Genomic DNA, 22487 nt, shown 5'->3' on the forward strand with positions numbered 1-22487 from the left:
GGAAATACAAATCAAAACCATAGTGAGATACCACATCACACCTGTCAGAATGGCTAAAATTAACAACTTAGGAAACAACAGATGTTAGCAAGGATGCAGAGAAAGGGGAACCCTTTGGCACAGTTCATGGGAATGTAAACTGGTACAGCTTCTCTGGAAAACAGTATGGAGGTTCCTTAAAAAGTGAAAAATAAAGAATGAAACTAGACCACTCTCTTGCACCATACACAAAGATAAACTCAAAATGGATGAAAGATCTAAATGTGAGACAAGATTCCATCAAAATCCTAGAGGAGAACACAGGCAACACCCTTTTTGAACTTGGCCACAGAAACTTCTTGCAAGATACATCCAGGAAGGCAAAAGAAACAAAAGCAAAAATGAACTATTGGGACTTCATCAAGATAAGAAACTTTTGCACAGCAAAGGATACAGTCAACAAAACTAAAAGACAACCTACACAATGGGAGAAGATATTTGCAAATGATGTGTCAGATAAAGGGCTAGTATCCAAGATCTATGAAGAACTAATTCAACTCAACATTTACTCAGCCATCAAAAAGAATGAAATCTTGCCATTTGCAACAATGTGGATGGAGCTAGAGTGTTATATGCTAAGTGAAATAAATTAGTCATAGAAAGACAAATACCATATGACCTCACTCATCTGTGTAATTTAAGAAATAAAACTGATGATCTTTGGGAAAAAAGAGAGAGGCAAACCAGGAAACAGACTCTTAGCTATAGAGAACAAACTGATGGTTACCAGAGAGGAGGTGGGTGAGGGGATGGGTTCAATAGGTGATGGGGATTAAGGATACTTGTGATGAGCACCAGGTGCTGTACTGAAGTGCTGAATCACTAAATTGCACATCTAAAGCTAATATTACACTGTATGTTAACTGGAATTTAAATAAAAAATTTAAAAGAATAACCATCATAAAAATGCTTCCATAATGTACATACTTCATAGAAAAAAGTAGAAAGTCTCAGCAAAACCCGAGAAGATATTTTAAAAAAAAACGTATGGGGGGCACCTGGGTGGTTCAGTGGTTGAACATTTGCCTTTGGCTCAGGTTGTGATCCCAGGGTACTGGGATTGAGTCCCATGTCAGGCTCACCACAGGGAGCCTGCTTCTCCTTCTGCCTATGTCTCTGCCTCTCTCTGTGTGTCTCTCATGAATGAATGAATGAATGAATAAATAAATAAATAAATAAATAAATAAATAAATAAATATTTTTAAAAAGAACATATGGAAATTTTAGAACTGAAAAATGTAATAGTTGAAATAAAAACCTCCATGAGTTATCAGTTAGGAAAGACGTTGGATTTGAGGTTGGTGTTGAGGAGAATAACTACCATGACTTCCAGTGCTTTGAGGAAACCTCATATGTGAGGCCTTTTGGCCAAGTGTCTGTGATTTCATATGTTGGAACATTTGCTGTATCCCTGGGGGTTGCAGTTTTCTATAAGTTTGCTGTGGCCGAACCAAGCAAGATTGCAGATTTCTACAGAAATTATGATTCCATGTAAGATTTTGAGGAGAGAGATGAAGAAGGGTGGTATGCAAAGTGATTCTGAAATGTAAATAATTTTTTAGGTTGAGTTCCATTGAAGTTTGTCACTGACTTGTGTTCCTGAATTATGAAACATGAATATTGGGGTTATGGAATAGTTTCTCTTGATAAATAAACCACTAACAAATTTTTAAAAAGGGAAAAAAGACCTCAATGAAGAGGTTCAACAGGAGAATGGAAGAGGCAGAGGAAAGATCAGTGAACTCAAAGAACAACAGAAATTACTCAATTGGAACAACAGAAGGAAATAGATTAAAAATGAGATAATAAAGCCACCAGGGACTTGTGGGACAATGAGAACAGTTTTAACCTTCCTGTCATCAAAGTCCTGGAAAGAGAGGACAAAGAAGGTAGGGCCAAAAAAGTACTCAAAGAAATTATGTGTTAAAAGATACCAAATTTGGCAAAAGATATAAACTTACAGATTCACAAGGCTGAGTGAATCCCAAACGATATAAACTCAAAGAAATCCACCCAAGAGACATCATAGTCCAATTTTGGAAACTAACGACAAAGAAATATTGAAGGCAGTCAAAGAAAAACAACACTTTATTTATAGGGAGAAAACAAGTTAGTAAATTTCTCACCAGAAACCCTGGAGGCCAGAGAGAAGTGGCACAATATTTCTGAAGTACTGAAAGAAAAGGATCATCAACCTGGAATCCTATAACCAACAAAAATGTCTTTTGGGAATGACGGAGAGATAGAGACTTTATCAGAAAAAGGGAAACTATGAGAATTTATCATCAACAGATCTTTGGCTAAAGATGGCTAAAGGCACAGTGCCTGGCTTGCTCAGTCAGTAAAGCATGTGACTCTCAATCTCAGAGTCATGAGTTCAAGCCCCACGTTGGGCATGGAGCCTACTTGAAAAAATGGCTAGGGCAGTGAGGTGGCTCAGCGTTTAAGTGCATGGCCCAGCAGTTTAGCGCTGCCTTCGGCCCGGGGTATGATCCTGGTGACCCGGGATCAAGTCCCATGTCAGGCTCCCTGCATGGAGCCTGCTTCTCCCTCTCCCTCTGCCTGTGTCTCTGCCCCCCTCTCTCTCTGTATCTGTCATAAATAAATTTTAAAAATCTTTAAAAAAAATGGCTAAAGGAAGCTCTCCAAACAGAAAAGAAATGATCTCAAGAAAAGAATCTTGCAAAATCAAAAAAGAAAAAAGAAAATGGTAAACCTATTTTTTATATAGGTAAATACAATAAGCTTTCCTTCTCCCTTTGAGTATTGGCTGAAGGTTGAAGTGAAAATCATAACATTAATCTGGCTCTAAATGTACATACAGAAAAATTTAGGACAATTATAAGTGGGGTAGGGTAAAGAGAGGTAAGGTTTCTATACTTGAACTGGTAACATGATGACAGCAGTGGACAGTAGTAATAGGTCTTATACACACCCACATTCCACAATATCTAATGAAACCACTAAAAAAAGCTATACAAAGAATACAGTTAATAACACTACAGATGAAGCAAAATGGATTTCTAGAAAATGTTCAAGTAATCCACAGGAAGGCAGGAAAGAGAGAAGAGAAATGAAAAGCAGAGAGAACAAAACAAACAAAACAAAAAAAATGAAGTTGCAGATTATGCTCTAACAGATTAGTGATCTAAATATACTGATTAAAAGAGATTAGCAAAGTGGACTAAAAAATGTGCTGTCTATATGCTGTCTACAAGATATTCACTTTAAATATACAATTATAGGCAAGATTAAAGTAAAAAGATGGAAACAATATATCATTAACATTAATTAAAAGATAACAGGAGTGGCAAATTAATATTAGTGATTGTAGATTTGAGAGCAAAGAAAATCACCAGATAAACAGAAAGATGCTGATAAAAAGGTCACTCTACAAAGAAGATATAGCAATCATAAATGTATATGCATCTAACAGCACAGTCACAAAATATGTGAAGGAAAAACCAATAGGAGTGAAAGGAGAGCTAAACTATTCCAGTTGTAGTTTGAGATTTCAACATGCCTGCTCAGCCAGTAACAGAACTACTAGTTTGAAAATCAGCAAAGATATATAAGAATTTGGCAACACCATCAACCAGTGGGATCTAATCAATATTTATGGAACAATTCTCCTAATAAGTACAGGATACAATTCTTTTCAAGTGTTTGTGGAACATATATTAAGATAGATCACATGCTAATCCATAAAATAAATCTCAAAAAATTTAAATAACTGAAATCATACAAGCCGTGTTCTCTGACAACAATGCAATAATATTAGGGTTCAATAACAGAAAGATAATAGGAAAATCTGTAAACACTTAGAAACTAAACACACTTCTAAGTAATGCATGAGCCGAAGAGGAAGTCTTAAGAGAAATAAAATAGAATGAAATAACTGAAAGTGAAAATACAACATAGCAAAATTTGTAGGATACAGCTAAAGTAGTACTGACAAGGAAATTTTTAAAAAAGATTTTATTTATTTATTCATGAGAGACACAGAGAGAGAGGCAGAGACACAGGCAGAGGGAGAAGCAGGCACCATGCAGGGAGCCCGAAGTGGGACGCGATCCTGGGACTCTGGGATCACGCCCTGAGCCAAAGGCAGATGCTTAACCGCTGAGCTACCCAGGTATCCCTGACAGGGAAATTTACATTTCCTTACAAATTTTACAGCCCTAAAATACATACATTAGAAAAAAAGAGAAACAGTCTCAAATTAATAATCTAAGTTCTCATCTAGGGAGCCTAGAAAAAGAGCAAACTGAGTGCAAAGCAAGTAGAACAAAGTAAATAATAAAGAGCAGTAATCAACAAAACTGAAAACACAAAGAAAATAGAGAAAATCAATGGAGGAGCTGGTTCCTTGACAAGATGGATAAAACTTACTAACTTTTACCAAGAATGACAGAGAAAAAAAAGGGAAGACTAATTAATGAAATAGTGGATATCACTATAGACCCTGCACATATTGAAAGAATAATAAGGGAATAATACAAAGACTGCTATACACAAAAACTTGACAACTTAGATAAACTGGGTCACTTCACTGAAAAACACAAATTATCACAACTCACCCAATATAAAATTTGAACAGCTCTATAACTATTGAGGAAAGTGAATTTGTAATTTAACAACACTTGAAAATATATTCAGGCCCAGATAATTTCACTGGAGAGTTCTATCAAACATTCAGAAAAGTATGAACATAAAATCTATACAACCTTTTCCAAAATGATGGAAGAGAAGGGAACATATTTCAATTCATTATTATAAGTTAGTATTACCTTGATACCAAAAGCAGACAATGGCAGTATACAAAAAGAAAACTATAGGCCAATATCCTTCATAGATATAGATGAAAAATCGTTAATAAAAACATTAGAAAATAGAATTAATCAATATATAAAAAGAATTATACACCATGACCATGTGGGGTTTATTCCAAGGATGCAAGGCTGGTTTAACATTCAAAATCAGCCAATGTAGTTCACTATATTATACAGAAGAAAAGTCATTTGATTATACCAACTGATGCAGGAAAAGCATGTGACAAAATTCAACAGTTATTCATTATAGAAATCAGGAAAAAAAAATGGGAGTGGGGAGCTTCCTCAGTTAATAAAGAATCTCTACAAAAACCTACAGCTAACATTATACTTAATGGTGAAAGACTGAATACTTTCCCCCTGATAGTGAATAAGGAAAGAATACCCACTCTCACCACTCTTAACATAGTGCTGAAAGCTCTAATTAGTACAATAAAGCAAGAAAAGGAAAGAGAAGGCATATGTAGTGGAAAAGAAGAAATAAAACTGTCCCTATTTCAGAAAGGAGATTAAGAGTACATTTATCTTGATGAGCATTGGGTAATGCATAAAATTGCTGTATTGTTGTATTATACACCTGAAATGAACACTTTGTTAATTATACTTCAATAAAAAAAAAGAAAGACCCTAAAACAAACCAAACAGCAAATCAACAGCAAATCTGACCCTATTTGCAGATGGCATAATTGTTTACATAGAAAATCCTAAGGAATCTTTCCTCCCCAAATCCCAGAAATGAGTCTGTTCAGCAAGGTTGTAGGATTCAAGACAAACACACAAAAATCTATTGTATTTCTTTATACAGTTGACCCTTCAACAACATGGGTTTGAATGGTACAGGTATACTTATATATGGATTTTTTTGATACATTCAGTATAGTACTATAAATGTTTTCCTCTTCCATATGATTTTCTTAATAACATTTTTGTTTCTATAGCTCCCTTTACTGTAGGAATACAGTATATAATACATGTAACATATAAAATATGTGTTAATTGAATATGTTATTGGTAAGGCTTCCCAACAATAGTAAGCTATTAATAGTTAAGTTTTTGAGGAGTCAAAAGTTATACATAGATTTTTTTGACTGTGCAATGTTAGGTACCCCTATTTCCCATGTTGTTCAAGAGTCAACTATATTAGAAGTTAACACATGGACACCATTTACAATCGCTCAAAAAATCTGAAATACTTCAGTATAAAAATAACAAAACAGGAATTCCTGGGTGGCTCAGTGGTTTAGTGCCTGTCTTTGGCCCAGGGCATGATCCTGGAGTCCCAGGATCAAGTCCCACGTCCGGCTCCCTGCAGGGAGCCTGCTTCTCCCTCTGCCTGTGTCTCTGCCTCTCTCTGTGTCTCTTTCATGAATAAATGAAAATCTTTAAAAAATAACAAAACATGTACAGGATTTGTATGCTGAAAAGTACATAATGCTAACCAAAGAGACAAAAAAAATCCAAATAAAGAGATGTACTCTGTTCATGCATTGGAAGATTCAATATAATAAAGATGTCAATTCTTTTTCAATTGAGGTATAACTAAAGGTGTCAATTCTTGATATATATATACTACACTGAGTTGGATAGTGTCCCTCAAAATTCATGTTCTTCCTGGAACCTCAGAATGTGTCCATTTTTGGAAACAGGGTCATTGCAGAGGTAATTAAGTTAAGATGAGATCATACTGGCGTAGGATGGACCCTTAATCCAATAATGGCTGGTGTCCTGATAACAAGAGAGAAGAAAAACAAGAGACTCGTAAGAAGAATTCCATGTGATGACAGAGATAGAAATTGCAGTGATGAATATATAAGCCAAGGAATGCCAAACTTTGTCAGAAACCACTAGAAGCTAGGAAGAGGCAAGGAAGGATCCTCCCCGTAGAAGCTTCAAAGAGTATGGCTTTGTTGACACCTTGATTTCAGACTTCTAGCCTCCAGAACTGTGAGAGAATAAGTTTCTGTTATAAAGCAGTTTGTGGTAATTTGCAATGGCAGTCCTAAGAAATGAATACTGTTGAATGCAATTCCTATCAAAATCCCAGAAAAAATATTTGTAGACATGGACAAGATTATTCTAAAATAAACATGGAAAAGCAAAGGAACTAAAACATCTAAATTTTGCAAAAGAATAAAGTGGATGGAATCACTCTACCTGATTTTAAGACTTGTTGTATAGTCACAGTAATCAGGACTGTGTGATATTGGCAGAGGCATAGACACATTGAGAAGAGAATATAGAGCCCAGCAATAGACTCACCTGAATATGTTCAACTGATTGCTGTCAAAAGTACAAAAGCAATTTATTGGAGGAAAGACAGCATTGTCAAGAAAATGATGCTAGAACAATAGGCAAAATGAACCATAATCTAAATCTCACACCTCGTACACAAATTAACTTAAAGTGTATTATAAGCTTAAATGTAAAACAGAAAACTATAAAACTTAAAACAACAACAACAACAACAACAACAACAACAGAGGAACGGGAACATCTTTGGGATGTAGCTGTGCAAGGAGTTCTACAATGTACTTGACACCAAAAGTAGGATCAGTAAGATGAAGTTGATGAAATGGACAAATTAAAAACTTTCGTTCTAAAAAAACAAAAAACAAAAAACAAAAAAATACCCCCCAAAAAACCTTTTCTTCTGTGAAAGACCTTGTTAAGCTGATAAGAAGACAAGCTGCAACTGGGAGAAAATATTTTCAAACCACATGTCTGACTAGTATGTAGACTATATAAAGAACTCTCAAGACTTAACAGTAAACAAGCAACAATCCAATTACAAAATAGACAAAAGATACAAACAGACATTTCAACGAAAGGATATACAGACAGCAAATAAGCACATGAAAAGATGGTTAGCATCATTAACTGTTAGGGAAACACAAATTAAAACCACAATAAGATTTGTGACACACCTATCAGAAGGGCTAAAATAAAAACAATAGTGACAACACCAAATACTGACAAAGATGTAGAGATTCTGGATTATTCACACATTTCTGGCAAGAACGTAAAATATTATGGACGCTCTGGACACAATTTCTTTAAAATCTAAACATGCAATTACCATATGAGCCAGCAAATTGCCTTCTTAGGTACTATCCCAGAGAACTGAAGACTCACGTTCACACTAAAGCCTGTTTACAGCAGCTTTATTTGTCATAGCCCCAAACTGGAAACAACCCAGGTGTCCTTCAATGAGTGAATGGTTAAGTGAACTGTAGTACCAGTTTATCCATAGCATGGAATACTACTCTGCAATAAAAAACAATGACAAACATACACGCAACAACTTGTAACTTGATGAATCTCCAGAGAATTCTGCTGACTGAAAAAGCCAATCTCAAAATGTTGTACACTATATGATTCCAAAACTCAAAAATTAGATACTGTATGATCAACATATAGAACACTATGGAAATGACAAAATTATAGAAATTGATAACAGACTAGTGGTTGCCAGGGATTAAGGAGGACCTGGGGTGGGAAAGAAGTAGGTAGGAACTAGAGAAGGGCAACATTGAGGTATCCTTGTGATGGAGAAGTTCTGTATCTTGACTAATAATGTCAACATCCTGGTTGTGATATTGTTTTATGAGATGTTACCATTGGGGAAACTGGGAAAAGCATATATAAGATCTCTTGTGTTCTTTCTTACAACTGCATGTGAATCTACAATTATTTCAAAATAAAATTTCAATTAAGAAAAAAAAAAGAAAAAAAAAGCAATCGATTTTCTCTTAAAGATAATCTAGAATATGAACCTACTATATATAGGCTTGCCTGTTTAAGCACACAAGTCAGTCATCCTTCCTGATTTTTCATTGGCAGTAGCTTCTGAATACCAAGTTGAGCCTCTCCTTTGAACTGAATCTTAGCAAGAGCAGGTAAAGATGTGTGTTCTGGTGGAAAGAGCCCTGGAAGTAAGGTCAGATGACCGGAGTTCTAGTCCTGACTCTCATCCATTATCCATATGAACTTAGTTCACATTGGTAACTCGACTTTTTTTGGAAGGCAGCTATGCTCACCATGATACCACCAACAGGGTAACTTGACTTTTTTTCAAAATTAAAAATTTCCTCACTTGTAAGGATTTGTCAAGGATAATAACAGCACTCTCCACACTATTGCTGGCGGTGGGGGAAGGGATTGTATGGAATAATGGATGTAAGAATGCTTTGTAAAATGTAAAGCAAGATACTTTGAGATGTGAGGTTTTATATTTGTGCAACAGCCATTTTGCCAGAGTATGGAGGCACTTGATAAATAGCTCAATAAATAATGAATGACTAACTGGTCATTATAAAAGTCAACCAAGGGCAGAATTTTCTTCCAGGCATTTAAAACAAAAGAGCACATTCAATCAATCAGGAAAAAGCAACATATATTATATAAGGAGCCAACAGGATTATTAAATTAATCTCTGCATAAGAAAGTGAACTATCTCACCACGTTTCAGGGGATGAGCAACAATGGATGTGAGACTTGTCAAAGAAGTAGAAAAACATTAATGTCTCTAGCAGGAAATCCAAGAACCAGGGAGATGAAACAGTAATAGATAGAATAAAAGTGGCAAAAAAATACTCAGAGTAGTTTAGGCCTTATATAGAGACTATGGAAATAGATCAATTTGGATTTACAGTACAATTTAATTTTAGTTTGTATTAGTTACTATGGCGAACACATCTGAAGGTCCAGATGAGGCTCATGGCTTAGAAATAGAATTTTCTCTTCTTCCCAAAAGAAAGTAATATATATATATATATATCTCCAAAATGTCCAATGCTAATGTTTTTTTAAAACTTAAGGGCAGCCCGGGTGGCTCAGCGGTTTAGCGCCACCTTCAGCCCAGGGCGTGATGCTGGAGACCTGGGATCGAGTCCCATGTCGGGTTCCCTGCATGAAGCCTGCTTCTCTCTCTGCCTGTGTCTCTGCCTCTCTCTTTCTGTGTCTCTCTCATGAATAAATAAATAAAAAATAAAATAAAATAAAATAAAATTCACACAGGTCATAATTACATAGCTCGGGGAGAATTTTGAGAGGTTTTGAAGTTGATGCTGGTTTGTACCAGGTTGTTACCCTTTTATACTGTTCCACCATCTGCTATGGTTTGTACATATTTTTATATGAAGAGGCAACTGAGCCCAAAGCAGAGTCAGGATCCTCAGTTCTTAACATCAACTCAAATAATGACTTTAATATGACCTTAAGGAAGCAATTTAACTTTAACATTTTATAGCTTCTTTATAATAACAATACCACTTTACATGTGTATGAGCTGTGAAGTTTACAATACATATTATTATTTTAATTGATCTTTAAAACCTCATTGTGAGAGTCAGAGTAAGTATTATTTCCTACAACTGAGAAAACCGAAATCAAACAGCACAGGAGGGATATTCATATGGAAAATCAAACAAATAAGAGATCCTTACCTTACACCATAAACAAAACAATTAAAAATGGCTCATAAACATATATGTTAGAGATAAATGTATAAAAACTTCTACAAGAAAATACAGGAGAAAATCTTTCAAAATTTGAGATACGTAAAGATTTCTTATCATGACCAAAACATGAACCATAAAAGAAAAAAGTGATAAATTAGATTTCATCAAAACTTAGAACTTTTTCTTTTTAAATGATATCATTAAGAAAATGAAAAGACAAGCCAAAGATTGTGAGAAAATATTTACAAATTGTATATTTGATAAAGGATTTGTACTTAGAATACATAAGTAACGCTTACAACTCAACAAGAACTCAATTTTTTAAATGGGAAAATAATTGAATAGACATTTTTCCAAAGAAGGCATACAAATGGTCAATGAACACATAAAAAATTATCAACACCATTAGCCATCAAGGAAATGCAAATAAAAACCACAATGAGCTACCACTGTGTACCCATTAGAATGGCTATCATGAAAAAGATGGACAATAGTCAGTGTTGATGAGGATGTGGAGAAATTAGAACCCCCATACACTGCTGGTAGGAATGTAAAATAATGCAACCACTTTGGGAAACAGATTGTAGCTCCTCAAAAAGTTAAACATAAAGTTACCATATGACCCAGAAATTCATGCATGCAAGAGAACTGAAAATACAGGTCCCACAAAGACTTGTATACAAATGTCATAGCAGTATTATTCATAATAGCTAAAAAGTGGAACCAACTCAAATGTCTACCAACTAGTGAGTGGATAAAGAAAATGTGATATATCCATTAAGTATATGGATACCATTAATATGGTTATAACCTATTTATTCAGCAATAGGAAGGTTTAAAATACTGATACATACTACATGGATAAGCCTCAAAAATATTATGCTAAATTGAAAGAAGCCAGGCATAAGAGGTCACAAGATACATGGTTTCATTCATATGAAGTGTCCAGAAAAAGAAAATCTACAGAGATAGAAAGCAGATCAGTGGTTGCCTGGGCCTTAAGGTGGGAAACAGGGATTGACTGCAAATAGGTGAGAGGAAACTTTGGGGGTAATGGAAATATTCTAAAACTGGATCGTGGTGACAGTTGCATTAACTCTATAAACTTAACACAATCACCAAATGGTATACATACAAAGGCTGCATTTCATGGTATGTATATTACACCTCAATAAAGCTATTTTAAAAAATCACTGAATAAACCTGTGCTGAAAAGAAAAAAAATCAACAGAAGAGGGACAAAAATTGGTCCTCAGTGTTCCTTCTATTACCTGTCTCAGAGAAATGGAAGGAATAACAATAAGCTTTTTCAAAGGGGGTGGGTGTACCTGGGTGGCCTCAGTAGTTGAGCATCTGCTTTTGGCTCAAGTCATGATCCCAGGGTCTGGGATTGAGTCCCACATCAGGCTCCCCACAGGGAGCCAGCCTGCTTCTCCCTCTGCCTGTGTCTCTGCCTCTCTCTCTGTCTGTCTCTCATGAATAAATAAATAAAATCTTTAAGAAAAAGGTTTTTCAAAGGGTTAATATCACAGGAGAAGTAACAATTCCACCAGGTTTTGAAAACACAAAGTAATCTAAAATGCCAGGTGGTACTGCTATTCTCACTTAATAATCCATAGTATAAAAAAATCCATAGTATACTTGTATCAGAAATTTTCTACTTTTAACTATTTACATTTTATAAACCCAGGGAAATTTTAGTGTGTAAGTATATTGTAATGTGAATTTATCTACCCTAAAAGTCATATTAGAAAGCATTATTCTATGTAATTTCTAACACAGAAGACAATTCTTTAAAATTAGCTGATAGCTTAATATCACTGACTTACGGTGTGGCTAATAAGGCTCAGAGCATCTTCGAAATAACCCCAAACTTCTTCCAGGGGACAGAGTTCTGTACTTGGCACCCCATCTGGCACTAACAGGTTAATCAAGTTGTGCATACATTTGCTGAAATAAAAATGAGAAAACTCATCCCATAAGGAAATAAATCATTGGCTTCATAGCTAAGTAAAATCTGGACCTCATCCCAGACTACGAGCTTCAAAACACTTCTGTTCTTCTCTCCTTTTTATCTGGCCTCCAACCTCAGAAGACAGATTTTTGAAGCTATAAAAGAGGCTGACCAATCCTTTTTATTATGCCTATGGTCATCTTTCACCTTTTTTTAGTTTCCTGCACTAAGGAGTTGTAGCTGTTTATTGTATTTTATGAGTTGGTTCAATCCATAGGCATTTTAAAGCATCTCATTACACCCTCAGATGGGCAAGGGAATTTGGGATTTAAACTGGGAATAATTCCAGGAGAACTGTCTCTCATGTCTCAGAAAAGAAAGACTGTAATAAAGTTTTCCATAGAAAAATCACATATCATTTTCCCCATGTCTAGGCATAGAAAACATAAAATCTCTAATAAATAACATTTTGTATTATGATGTATGGCACTTATTGATCCTTAAAGAAAAGTGCTTAGAAAAAAACACCTGGGGCAAATATTGCAAAATGTTAACATTTGTTAAATCTGGGTGGTGAATACATTGGTGTTTGTTGTATTAATCTCTGAAAGATACTTAGTAATTTTATCATATACATAGTCTCACACAAAGAAACAGCTTTGCTCCTTTCTCTTTTGGGAAATCCAGACTCCTTCACATAGCTAATTAATTCTTGGTCTATAATACAACTCTAAATATGGAGCGGTTTTTAAGGGCTTTTGAGTTCAGGAGTTATAGGCATGCCCCTGATCATCTTTTAAGTTGGACTAGTTGAATACGACTGATAATTTATGGAGCATTGACTATAGCTCTTTTAGCTATCAAAAAGCCTAAGATTCAATGTTAAGTTACATTTACTAACCTGTATTTCAAAACATCAATTGATTCTTTCTTTTTATAGAGCAATAAAGCCTCTTTCAAGGCCTTCAGAGCAATGGAAGGATAGTGTGCAGGCATTTCCACTGCTAATGCTATAGGAAGGAAAGAAAAAAGGCTATGAGCACCATAATCTCATCTATCAGTTTTCTCTTTTTTAAAGGATTTTATTTATTTATTTATGAGAGACATAGAGAGAGAGAAAGAGAGAGAGGCAGAGACACAGGCAGAGGGAGAAGCAGACTCCATGCAGGGAGCCCCATGCGGGACTCAATTCCGGGTCCCCGGGATCATGCCCTGGGCTGAAGGTGGCGCCACACCGCTGAGCCACCTGGGCTGCCCCTATCAGTTTTCATCTCAGGCTACAACTTGCTCTTTTTAATAAAACTGGCCTGGAACAGATTAACACAAACCAATCAACAGACAAAAAAACCCCTAAAAATGTATTTTAATGGAATGATGAATCCATGGTAGCTTTTGGACATAGTTTATAGATTCTGGGCACAGTAACATGGTAGGGTCACCAGGGTCATCTTCTCTTCCACAGACATCAATAGACAGCCTACTGTTTCTGTGACCCTGAACATGGCCATATATGTAAAGCAATAATCTTATGAACCAGAGTCAAGGAAGGGCACATAAAGATGGAAACAAAAAGTAGATCAGTAAAAGGACAATAATCAAAAACAGATTTATACTGCAATATATTCTTTTGGTCTGATGCTAAAAACAGGAAACACTTGACATGAGAGTGAGTTTCAGAGATAACAAGCCCTAGAACTTCCAAATACATTTACCAGACCTCTGTAATTGAAGATCCATTATATAAGAAGTGGTCACCATCACATGTCCATAAAGGATAGACCACCTGCTCATTGTCTCCAGGAATTTTGTCTTGCAAGATAAGGAAAGGCAAATGTGACCTTTGTGCACTTGGGGGCTATGTAATAACTTTATTAACCACATACAGGCTCCAAAGGAGGGTAAGAGTTTGGGAAAAAAAGGGAAAATAATTAGGCCATTTCCTGCAGCATATCTCTATAAGGTTCTGGGACCCCAAATACTACTTACTTATAGCCAAATCAGAAATTTGAGAGTGGCAATTATGTTAAAAGTATTACTAGTATTTTATACACTTTATTTTTAAGATTTTACTTTTAAGTAGTCTCTATACCCAACGTGGGGCTCAAACCTATGACCCCAAGATCAAGAGTCACATGTTCTATTGACTGAGCCAGCCAGGTGCCCTCTTTGTACACTTTAATAAGTTGCTAAGATTGCATCACCTTTGATTAGTGAAGCAGTTGACTATCATTTCTGTCTAGCTGAATAAAACTAACTTTCTAAAATTCAAGCTCCCCCTATTGTGTAGTTACATAATTCAATTCCACACCTAGCATAGGCACTTATTATGGATAATGCACTTTACTCGGGTTTCTAAGTACCACATATACAAGCAATTATTTTTCATGACCCAAGGAGCATCTCATATAAAGAAAAAGATAAATGCATTAGTGATTATAATACACGACAGTTCAAGAATGCCATTAGAGAGGGAGAAACAAAGTGCTATAAGGAAGCATTTCCTACCTGAAGTTAAAGAATAAAGAACAGAGAGAAGAACAAAAAGTAGTACAATCTAAATGGATAACAATCTTCCAAAAACATAAATATAGCACTTACATGCAATTGTTTCAAATGTTTTACTTTCTAAATGAGGCAGTTCCCATACTGATTCCAGGAAGCTGTCAAGTAATGGATCATTCATTTTGGCTTTAACTTCAAACTCATACAGCAGAAGCAATGTCTCACATGGATCACTTGAGAAGTCCCCTAAGGAGGCAAAAATGCAATATTATCCCTAATTACATTTTATTATTCTATTCTAATCTCTCTTCTGAGGAGATTTTTCTGTTGAGGAAAATTAATTCTATTTATAATCTGAAGGTTGTCCTAGCTTCTGTATACAGAATTTTTACATTTTTAAATCTATAAACTCATCAACACTTTGTGCACCCTATAATGCATTCAGTAGCACTGCCTACATTTCCTGAAAGTATTGCCATGTTGTTCCAAAATAGCCTGAAAAAGTCCTGTTACTATCTAATCCGAATCCAATGTTTATCTGCCTCACTTTAATAACTGAGTTAGCCAAAAAATACAGTACTGTATAAACTAACTTTGGTTTTATTTTAAGCAAAGTAAAAGAGAGTTTCCAAATTGTTTCATTTAGTCAGTCAACAATATTTCTCGGGTATCACCATGGGCAGAAACTTGTATCAGATGGCATATACCACACAGTATGAGATGGTTTTCATGCATCCTTGTTAGACTGAACTTTTTTTAAAAAAAGTTTTGAGGTATAGTACATATAAAATAAATTGAATAAAGCATGTTAATCTCAAACAAGAAGCTTGTTGAATTTTTATATATATTTAAACCATGACCACTACCCAGATCATGATACAGAATACTTCCAACAACTTGTGCTCCCTTCCAAGTCAATATTACCTTAGCAGAGTTAACAACTATTTTGATTTCTTTCACTATTGATTATTATTGCCCATTCTTGAATGTCGTTGCTAGTATACAGAAATATAATTGATTTTTTTATAATTGATTTTTGAATATTTGGCCTTGTTTTCTGTAACTTACTAAACTAATTTATTAATTACAATAACTTTTTTTGTAGATTCTTTGGGATTTTCTTTTTTTTTAAAACAACTTTATTTTTATTTATTTATGATAGGCACACAGTGAGAGAGAGAGGCAGAGACATAGGCAGAGGGAGAAGCAGGCTCCATGCACCGGGAGCCTGACGTGGGATTCGATCCCGGGTCTCCAGGATCGCGCCCTGGGCCAAAGGCAGGCGCTAAACCGCTGCGCCACCCAGGGATCCCTTTGTGGGATTTTCTATGTAGACAATCATGTCATCTGCAAATAGAGGTGGTTTTATTTCTTCTTTTTCACTTTTTTTTCCATTCTCTTGCTTATCTTATTGCACTGGCTAGGACTTCTAAGATGATGTTGAACAGGAGTGAGAGTAGACATTATTGACTTGTTCCTGCTCTTAGAGAGAAAGCACTCAGTCTTTCATCATTAAATATGATATTAACTGTAGTTTTATTTTTGTAGATACCCTTTATCAGGTTGAGAAACTTCCCTACTATTCTTAGTTTGCTCAGATTTTCTTTTTAAATCATAAATGGATGTTCAATCTGTTCATTTAATCTATTGATATGGTAAATTAATTGAGTTTACAATGTTGAACCTAGGATAAACCTCACTTGGTTATGGTCTATTATCTTTTTTTTTTTAAGATTTTATTTATTCACGAGACACGGAGAGGGGGGCAGGGCAGAGACACAGGCAGAGGGCGGAGAAGCAGGCTTCATGAAGGGAGCCTGATGTGGGACTCAATCCCAGAACTCCAGGATCATGCCTTGAACCAAAGGCAGATACTCAACCACCCAGCCACCCAGGCATGGTCTATAATCCTTTTTAAATTTTACTAAATTCAACTTGCTAATATCTTGTTGAGGATTTCTGCAGCTATTTTCATGAGGAATATTGGTCCATACTTTTCTCATATTTTGTCTGGTATTGGTATCAGGGTAAAAATGATCTCATACAATGAGCTGAGAAGTATGCCCTCTTCTTTCTGGAAGGGTCTGTATAAAATTGATATTATGTCTTTAAATGCTCAGTAGAATTCCCTACTGGAGTTTTCTTTGTTACAGGATTTAAAACTACAAATTCAATGGGTATATAGGACTATTCAGATTATCTATTTCTTCTTGAAGGAGCTTTGTTTAGTTTGTGACTTTCAAGGAATTTGTCCATTTCAACTAAACTGTCAAAGTCATAGGCATGAAGCTTGTTCCGAATAATTCTCTATCATCTTTTTAAATGTCTGCAGGATTTGTAGTGATGTCTCTATTTTCATTTTTTAAAAAGATTTCATTTATTTTAGAGAGAGAGAGAAAGAGCACAAGCAGTGTGCAGGGGAGGTCATGGGAGAGGGAGATACAGACTCTCCTTGAGCAGGGAGCCTGATGCAGAACTTGATCCTAGGACGTTGGGATCATGACCTGTGCCAAAGGCAGATGTTTAACTGGCTGAGCCACCCAGGTACCCTGTATTTTCATCTGTGATACTGTTAATTTGTGTCTTTTGTCTGTCTGGGTAGAGGTTTCTCAATTGTACTTATCTTCTCAAAACAACAACAATAACAATATAGTTTTCGATTTCATTGATTTTATCTATTATTTTCTGGTTTTAACTTATTTTTATTTTTAAGACTTATTTTTAAGTAACCTCTATACCCAATGTGAGGTTCAAACTCACATCCTAAGATCAGTTGCACCTCTGAGCAATTGAGCCAGCCAGGCACCTCTGTTTTAAATTTTATTGATTTCTGCTCTTATTTCTTTGTTCTAGTTGATTGGGTTTTAATTTGCTATTTTTTCTAGCTTCTTTTCTTGAGGGAGAAGCAGGCTCCATGCAGAGAGCCCGATGTGGGACTCGATCCTGGAACCCTGGGATTATGCCCTGAGCTGAAGGCAGACGCTCAACCACTGAGCCACCCAGGCATCCCTTTTTTCTAGTTTCTTAAGGTGAAGGCTTAGATTATTTGAGAATTTCTTTTTCTAATTCAATAAATTTTTGTCTGAACACTGCTTTAGCTGTATTCTCTAAATTTTTATATGTGTATTTTCATTTTCATTCCAATCAAACTATCCTGATTTCCTTTTGTGACTTGCTCTTGGACCCATTAGATTATTGAAAAGTTTAATTTCCAAACAGTTGGAAATTTTACAGATGGCTCTCTATTATAGTTTTATAATTTAATTCCATTACGGTCAGAGAAAGTACTTTGTATGATTTTAATACTTTTGCATTTTTTGAAGTTTATTTTATGGTTCAGAATATGGCCAATGGTGATGAATGCTCTTGTGTGCATTTGAAAAAAGAAATAAGTATTCTGCTATTATAGGGTAGAGCATTCTATTAATGTCAATTAGGTCAAGATGGTTGATAGTGTTGTTCATGTCTTCTACATCCTTACTGATTATCTGTTAACCTATTCTATTGATTCCTGAGGAATGAGTATTGAAATTTCCAGCTGTGGTTATGGATTTTCCTATTCCACCTTTCATTTCTATCAGTTTTTGCTTCATGTATTTTAAAGCTCTTTTGTTAGGTACATTACATATTTAGGATAGTTATGTTGTCATGTTTAATTGATCACTTTTTCACTGTCTCTCTTTATCCTGAGTAATATTCCTTGTTCTAAGCTGTCTTTGCTAGATATTAATAAAGCCATTCCAGCTTTCTTTTTATTAGCATTTGTATAGTGTATCTTTTTCAATTCCTCTTATTTTTAACCTGCATGTCTTCATATTTAAGTGGTTTTTTATTTTTATTTTTTATTTTTTTTTTAGACAGTATGTAGTTGGGTCTTTTTTTTTTTTTTTTTTTTGGTCTTGATTTTTTAACTCAATCTGACACTTTTCATCTTTTAATTGGTATGTTTAGACCAGGGGTGAGCAAACTACAATCTGTGGGCTGGCTAAATAAAACTAAATAAATAAAGTTTTGTTTGAACACAATCATGTCCTTTGTTTAAAGATGGTCCATGTATTCCTGTGACAATGGCAGAGTTGAGTAGTAGTGTCCAAGACATGCTAGCCTATAATATTCACTATTGGAACTTTAAGAAAAGTACCCTAACCTCTGATTTAGACCATTTATATTTAAGGTGATTATTGGTAGTTGAGTGTTCATTATCAATAGTTGATGTTCTTAAACTTCAAAAAAATGAATTATACTTAAAACAACTAGACAGAAGATCAATAAGGAAATTAAAAAAAATGAAAACACTGTAAGCCAACTAGATCTAACAGATATCTATAAGAACACTCTCCCAAAAAGCTGCAGAATATATGTTCTTCTCAAGTTCACAGAGACTATTCTCTAGGATAGACATATGCTAGGTAATAAAACAAACTTCAATAAATTTCAAAGTATAAAATAATGCACAGTATGTTCCGTGACCATAATATGATGAAATTACAAGTTAATAACAGAAAAAAATTGGGGAAATGCATAAATATATGAAAAATAATAAACACACCCTTAAACAACCAATGGGTCAGAAAAATAAATCAAATGAGAAATCAGAAAATACTTTGAAATGAATAAAAATGAAGACACAATACACCAAAACAAATGGGATGCAGCTAAAGTAGCACCTAGAGGAAAATTTATATCTATAAGCACTTACATTAAGAAAGAAGAAATATCTCAAATCAATAATTTAAACTTCTACCTTAGTTAAGACCAAAATAACCCAAACGAGTGGAAGGTAGAGAATAATAAAGATTGGGGTGGAAATGAATAAATTAGAGAATAGGAAAACATTGGAAAAAATTAATGAGATCAGAAGCTGGTTCTTTGAAAAGATCAGTAGAAGTGAAAAAGGAGATATTACTACCAACCTTAGAGAAATGAAAAAGATACAAAGGACTGCTATGACCAACTGTATGCTAATAAATTAGATAACCTGTATAAAATGGACAATTTCCTAGAAAGAAAAACTACTGAAATGGATTTTACAAAGAAACAGACAATGTAAACAGACTTATAATGAATAAAGTAGTTTAAATAGTTTTAGAAACTATAAAAAAAGAAAATCCCAGGCCTAAACAGCTTCACCAACGGACTGTACCAGACATTTAAAGAATTAATACTAATCCTCCCAAATTCTTTTAAAAATAGAAGCGGATGGGGTACCTGGGTAGCTCACTTGGTTGAGCTTCCAACTCTTGATTTTGGCTAAGGTTGTGATCTCAGGGTCATGGGATTGAGATCTGTATCTGGCTCCATGCTTAGCATGAAGCCTGCTTGAGCTTCTCTCCCTCTGCCCTTCCCCCACTTGAGCACACACACTCTCTCTCTAAAATAAATAAATCAATCTTTAAAATAATAGAAGGGGATGGAACACTTCCTAACTAATTCTATGATGCCAGTAATACTGTGATACCAAAAACCAAAGATGTCACAAATAAGGAAAATAATAAGCAAATATCTCTTAGGAATATAAACTAAAAAATTCCCAACAAAATACTAGTAAACTGAATTCAGCAACACAGGAAAGACTTATACAATATGAACAAGTGGAATTTATTCCAGAAATGCAAGGTTGCTTTTACAAGTGAAAATCAATTAATGCAATATACCACATCAATAAGAAACAAAAATTATATGATGTTCTCCACAGAGGCAGGAAGGCATTTGACAAAATCCAATATCCTTTCATGATAAAAACAATTAAGTAGAATAGAACTTCATCAGTCTGATAAAGGGCATATCTAAAAAATCCACACCTAAAAACACACTTACTAGGGAAAGACTGGATTCTTTCTAAGATATAGAACAAGAAAAGGATTCTCACTTTCACCACTGCTATTCAACATTGTACTGGAAGTTCTAGTCAAAGAAATTAGGTGAGATAAAGAAATAAAAGACATCAAGACTGGAAAAGAAACAGTGAAACTATCTCTATTTGTACAGGATGTGATCTTGTAAATAAGATTCCTAGGGAATTCAGGAAAATACCATTAGAACTAATAAACAAGCTTAAGCTCAGTATAAAAAATCAATTCTAGTTCTATAAAATAGCAATAAGCAAACTGAAAATAAAATTAAGTTAAAATTATACATTTACAATAGCATCAGAATCAATGAAATACTTAGGAATAAATTAAAAGGTGTGCAGGACTTGTACAATGAAAATTATAAAACATTACTGAAAGAAATTAAAGATGTAAATAAATGGAAAAATATTCCATGTTCATAGATTAAAAGACTTAACTTTGTTAAGATGACAATACTCCCTCAAATGATCTACAGATTCAACACAATCCCTATCAGAATCCCAGCTGGCTTTTTTTCTTTCTTCAGAAATTGTCAGGCTGATCCTAAAATTCATACGGAAACTCAAGGAACCCAAAATAACAAAAATGGCTTTGAAAAAGAACAAATTTGGAGGACCAACACTTCCTAATTTCAAACCTTACTATAAAGCAATGATAATTAAAACAGTGTGGTACTGGCATAAGTACAGACATACATATCAATGCGATAGAATTTACAATTCAGAAATAAAACCATGTGTGTAAGATCAACTAATTTTCCACAAGGAGGCAAAGATCATCCAATGTGGAAAGAATATTTTTTTAAAAATGGTTCTGAAACAATTGGATAGCCACATGGAAAAAAATGAAGTCAGACTCTTACCTCATACCACATACAAAAATTCACTCAAAATGGATCAAAGACCTAAATGTAAGAGCTAAAAGTATAAAACTTTTCAGAAGAAAAGAAAGGAATAAACATTCATGACTCTGAATTTGGCAGTTGATTCTTACATATGATAACAAAGGCATGGGGAACAAAAGAAAAATAAATTGTACTTCATCAAAGTTTAAAAAAAAATGTGTGCTTCAAAAGACACTATCAAGAAAGGGAAAAGACAACCCACAGAATGAGAGAAAATATTTTCAAGTCACAAATCTGATCAGGGACTTGTATCTAAAATATGTAAAGGATTTATGACTTAGTAATAAAAAGACAATCCAATTTAAATTGGGGAAACAGTCTGAATACACAATATACACAAATGACCAATAAATATATGAAAACATGCTCAACATCATTAGTTATCTGGAAAATCATTCATCAGAAAAATCAAAACCAAAATGGGATATCACTCTGCACTCACTAGAATGGCTAGAAAGAAAAAGTCAGATAATACAAGTATTGGCGGGATGCCTGGGTGGCTCAGCGGTTTAGCGCCTGCCTTCAGTCCAGGGCGTGATCCTGGAGTCCCGAGATAGAGTCCCACATTGGGCTCCCTGATTGGAGCCTGCTTCTTCCTCTGTCTATGTCTCTGCTTCTCTCTCTGTGTGTGTCTCTCATGAATAAATAAAAAAAAAAAAACAAGTATTGGCATGGAGGTGGAGAAATCCGAAGCCTCACACTATCTTATATTGATGACAATATAAAATGGTGCACAACCACCTTGGAAAACATTCCTTCAGCTTCTCAAATGATTAAAATACAGTTACCATATGACCTAGGTCTACCCAAGAGAAATAAAAACATATGTCTACACAAAAACTTATTTACAAATGTCTACAGCAGCATTATTCATAGTAGCCAAAAGATGAAAACTCCAATACCACCAACTGATGGATTTTTTAAATGTGCTAAATCCATACAACG

The 22487-nt window shown here is 34.8% G+C and overlaps 1 protein-coding gene across 7 annotated transcripts in view; it reads right to left on the bottom strand.

The window, feature by feature from the left end:
* TEX11 (testis expressed 11) overlaps positions 1–22487 on the bottom strand; it is a 311539-nt gene that overhangs the window by 14159 nt on the left and 274893 nt on the right. For all 7 annotated transcript variants that reach the window (XM_038587641.1, XM_038587642.1, XM_038587640.1 and 4 more), the window contains 3 exons: positions 14883–15032; positions 13186–13294; positions 12160–12280 (listed from right to left, as the gene is read on the bottom strand). In XM_038587641.1, the coding sequence (XP_038443569.1) occupies positions 12160–12280; positions 13186–13294; positions 14883–15032 (380 nt within the window). The remainder of the gene's footprint in view (positions 1–12159; positions 12281–13185; positions 13295–14882; positions 15033–22487) is intronic.

Source organism: Canis lupus, chromosome X (assembly GCF_011100685.1).
Source record: "Canis lupus familiaris isolate Mischka breed German Shepherd chromosome X, alternate assembly UU_Cfam_GSD_1.0, whole genome shotgun sequence".
NCBI lineage: Eukaryota > Metazoa > Chordata > Mammalia > Carnivora > Canidae > Canis > Canis lupus.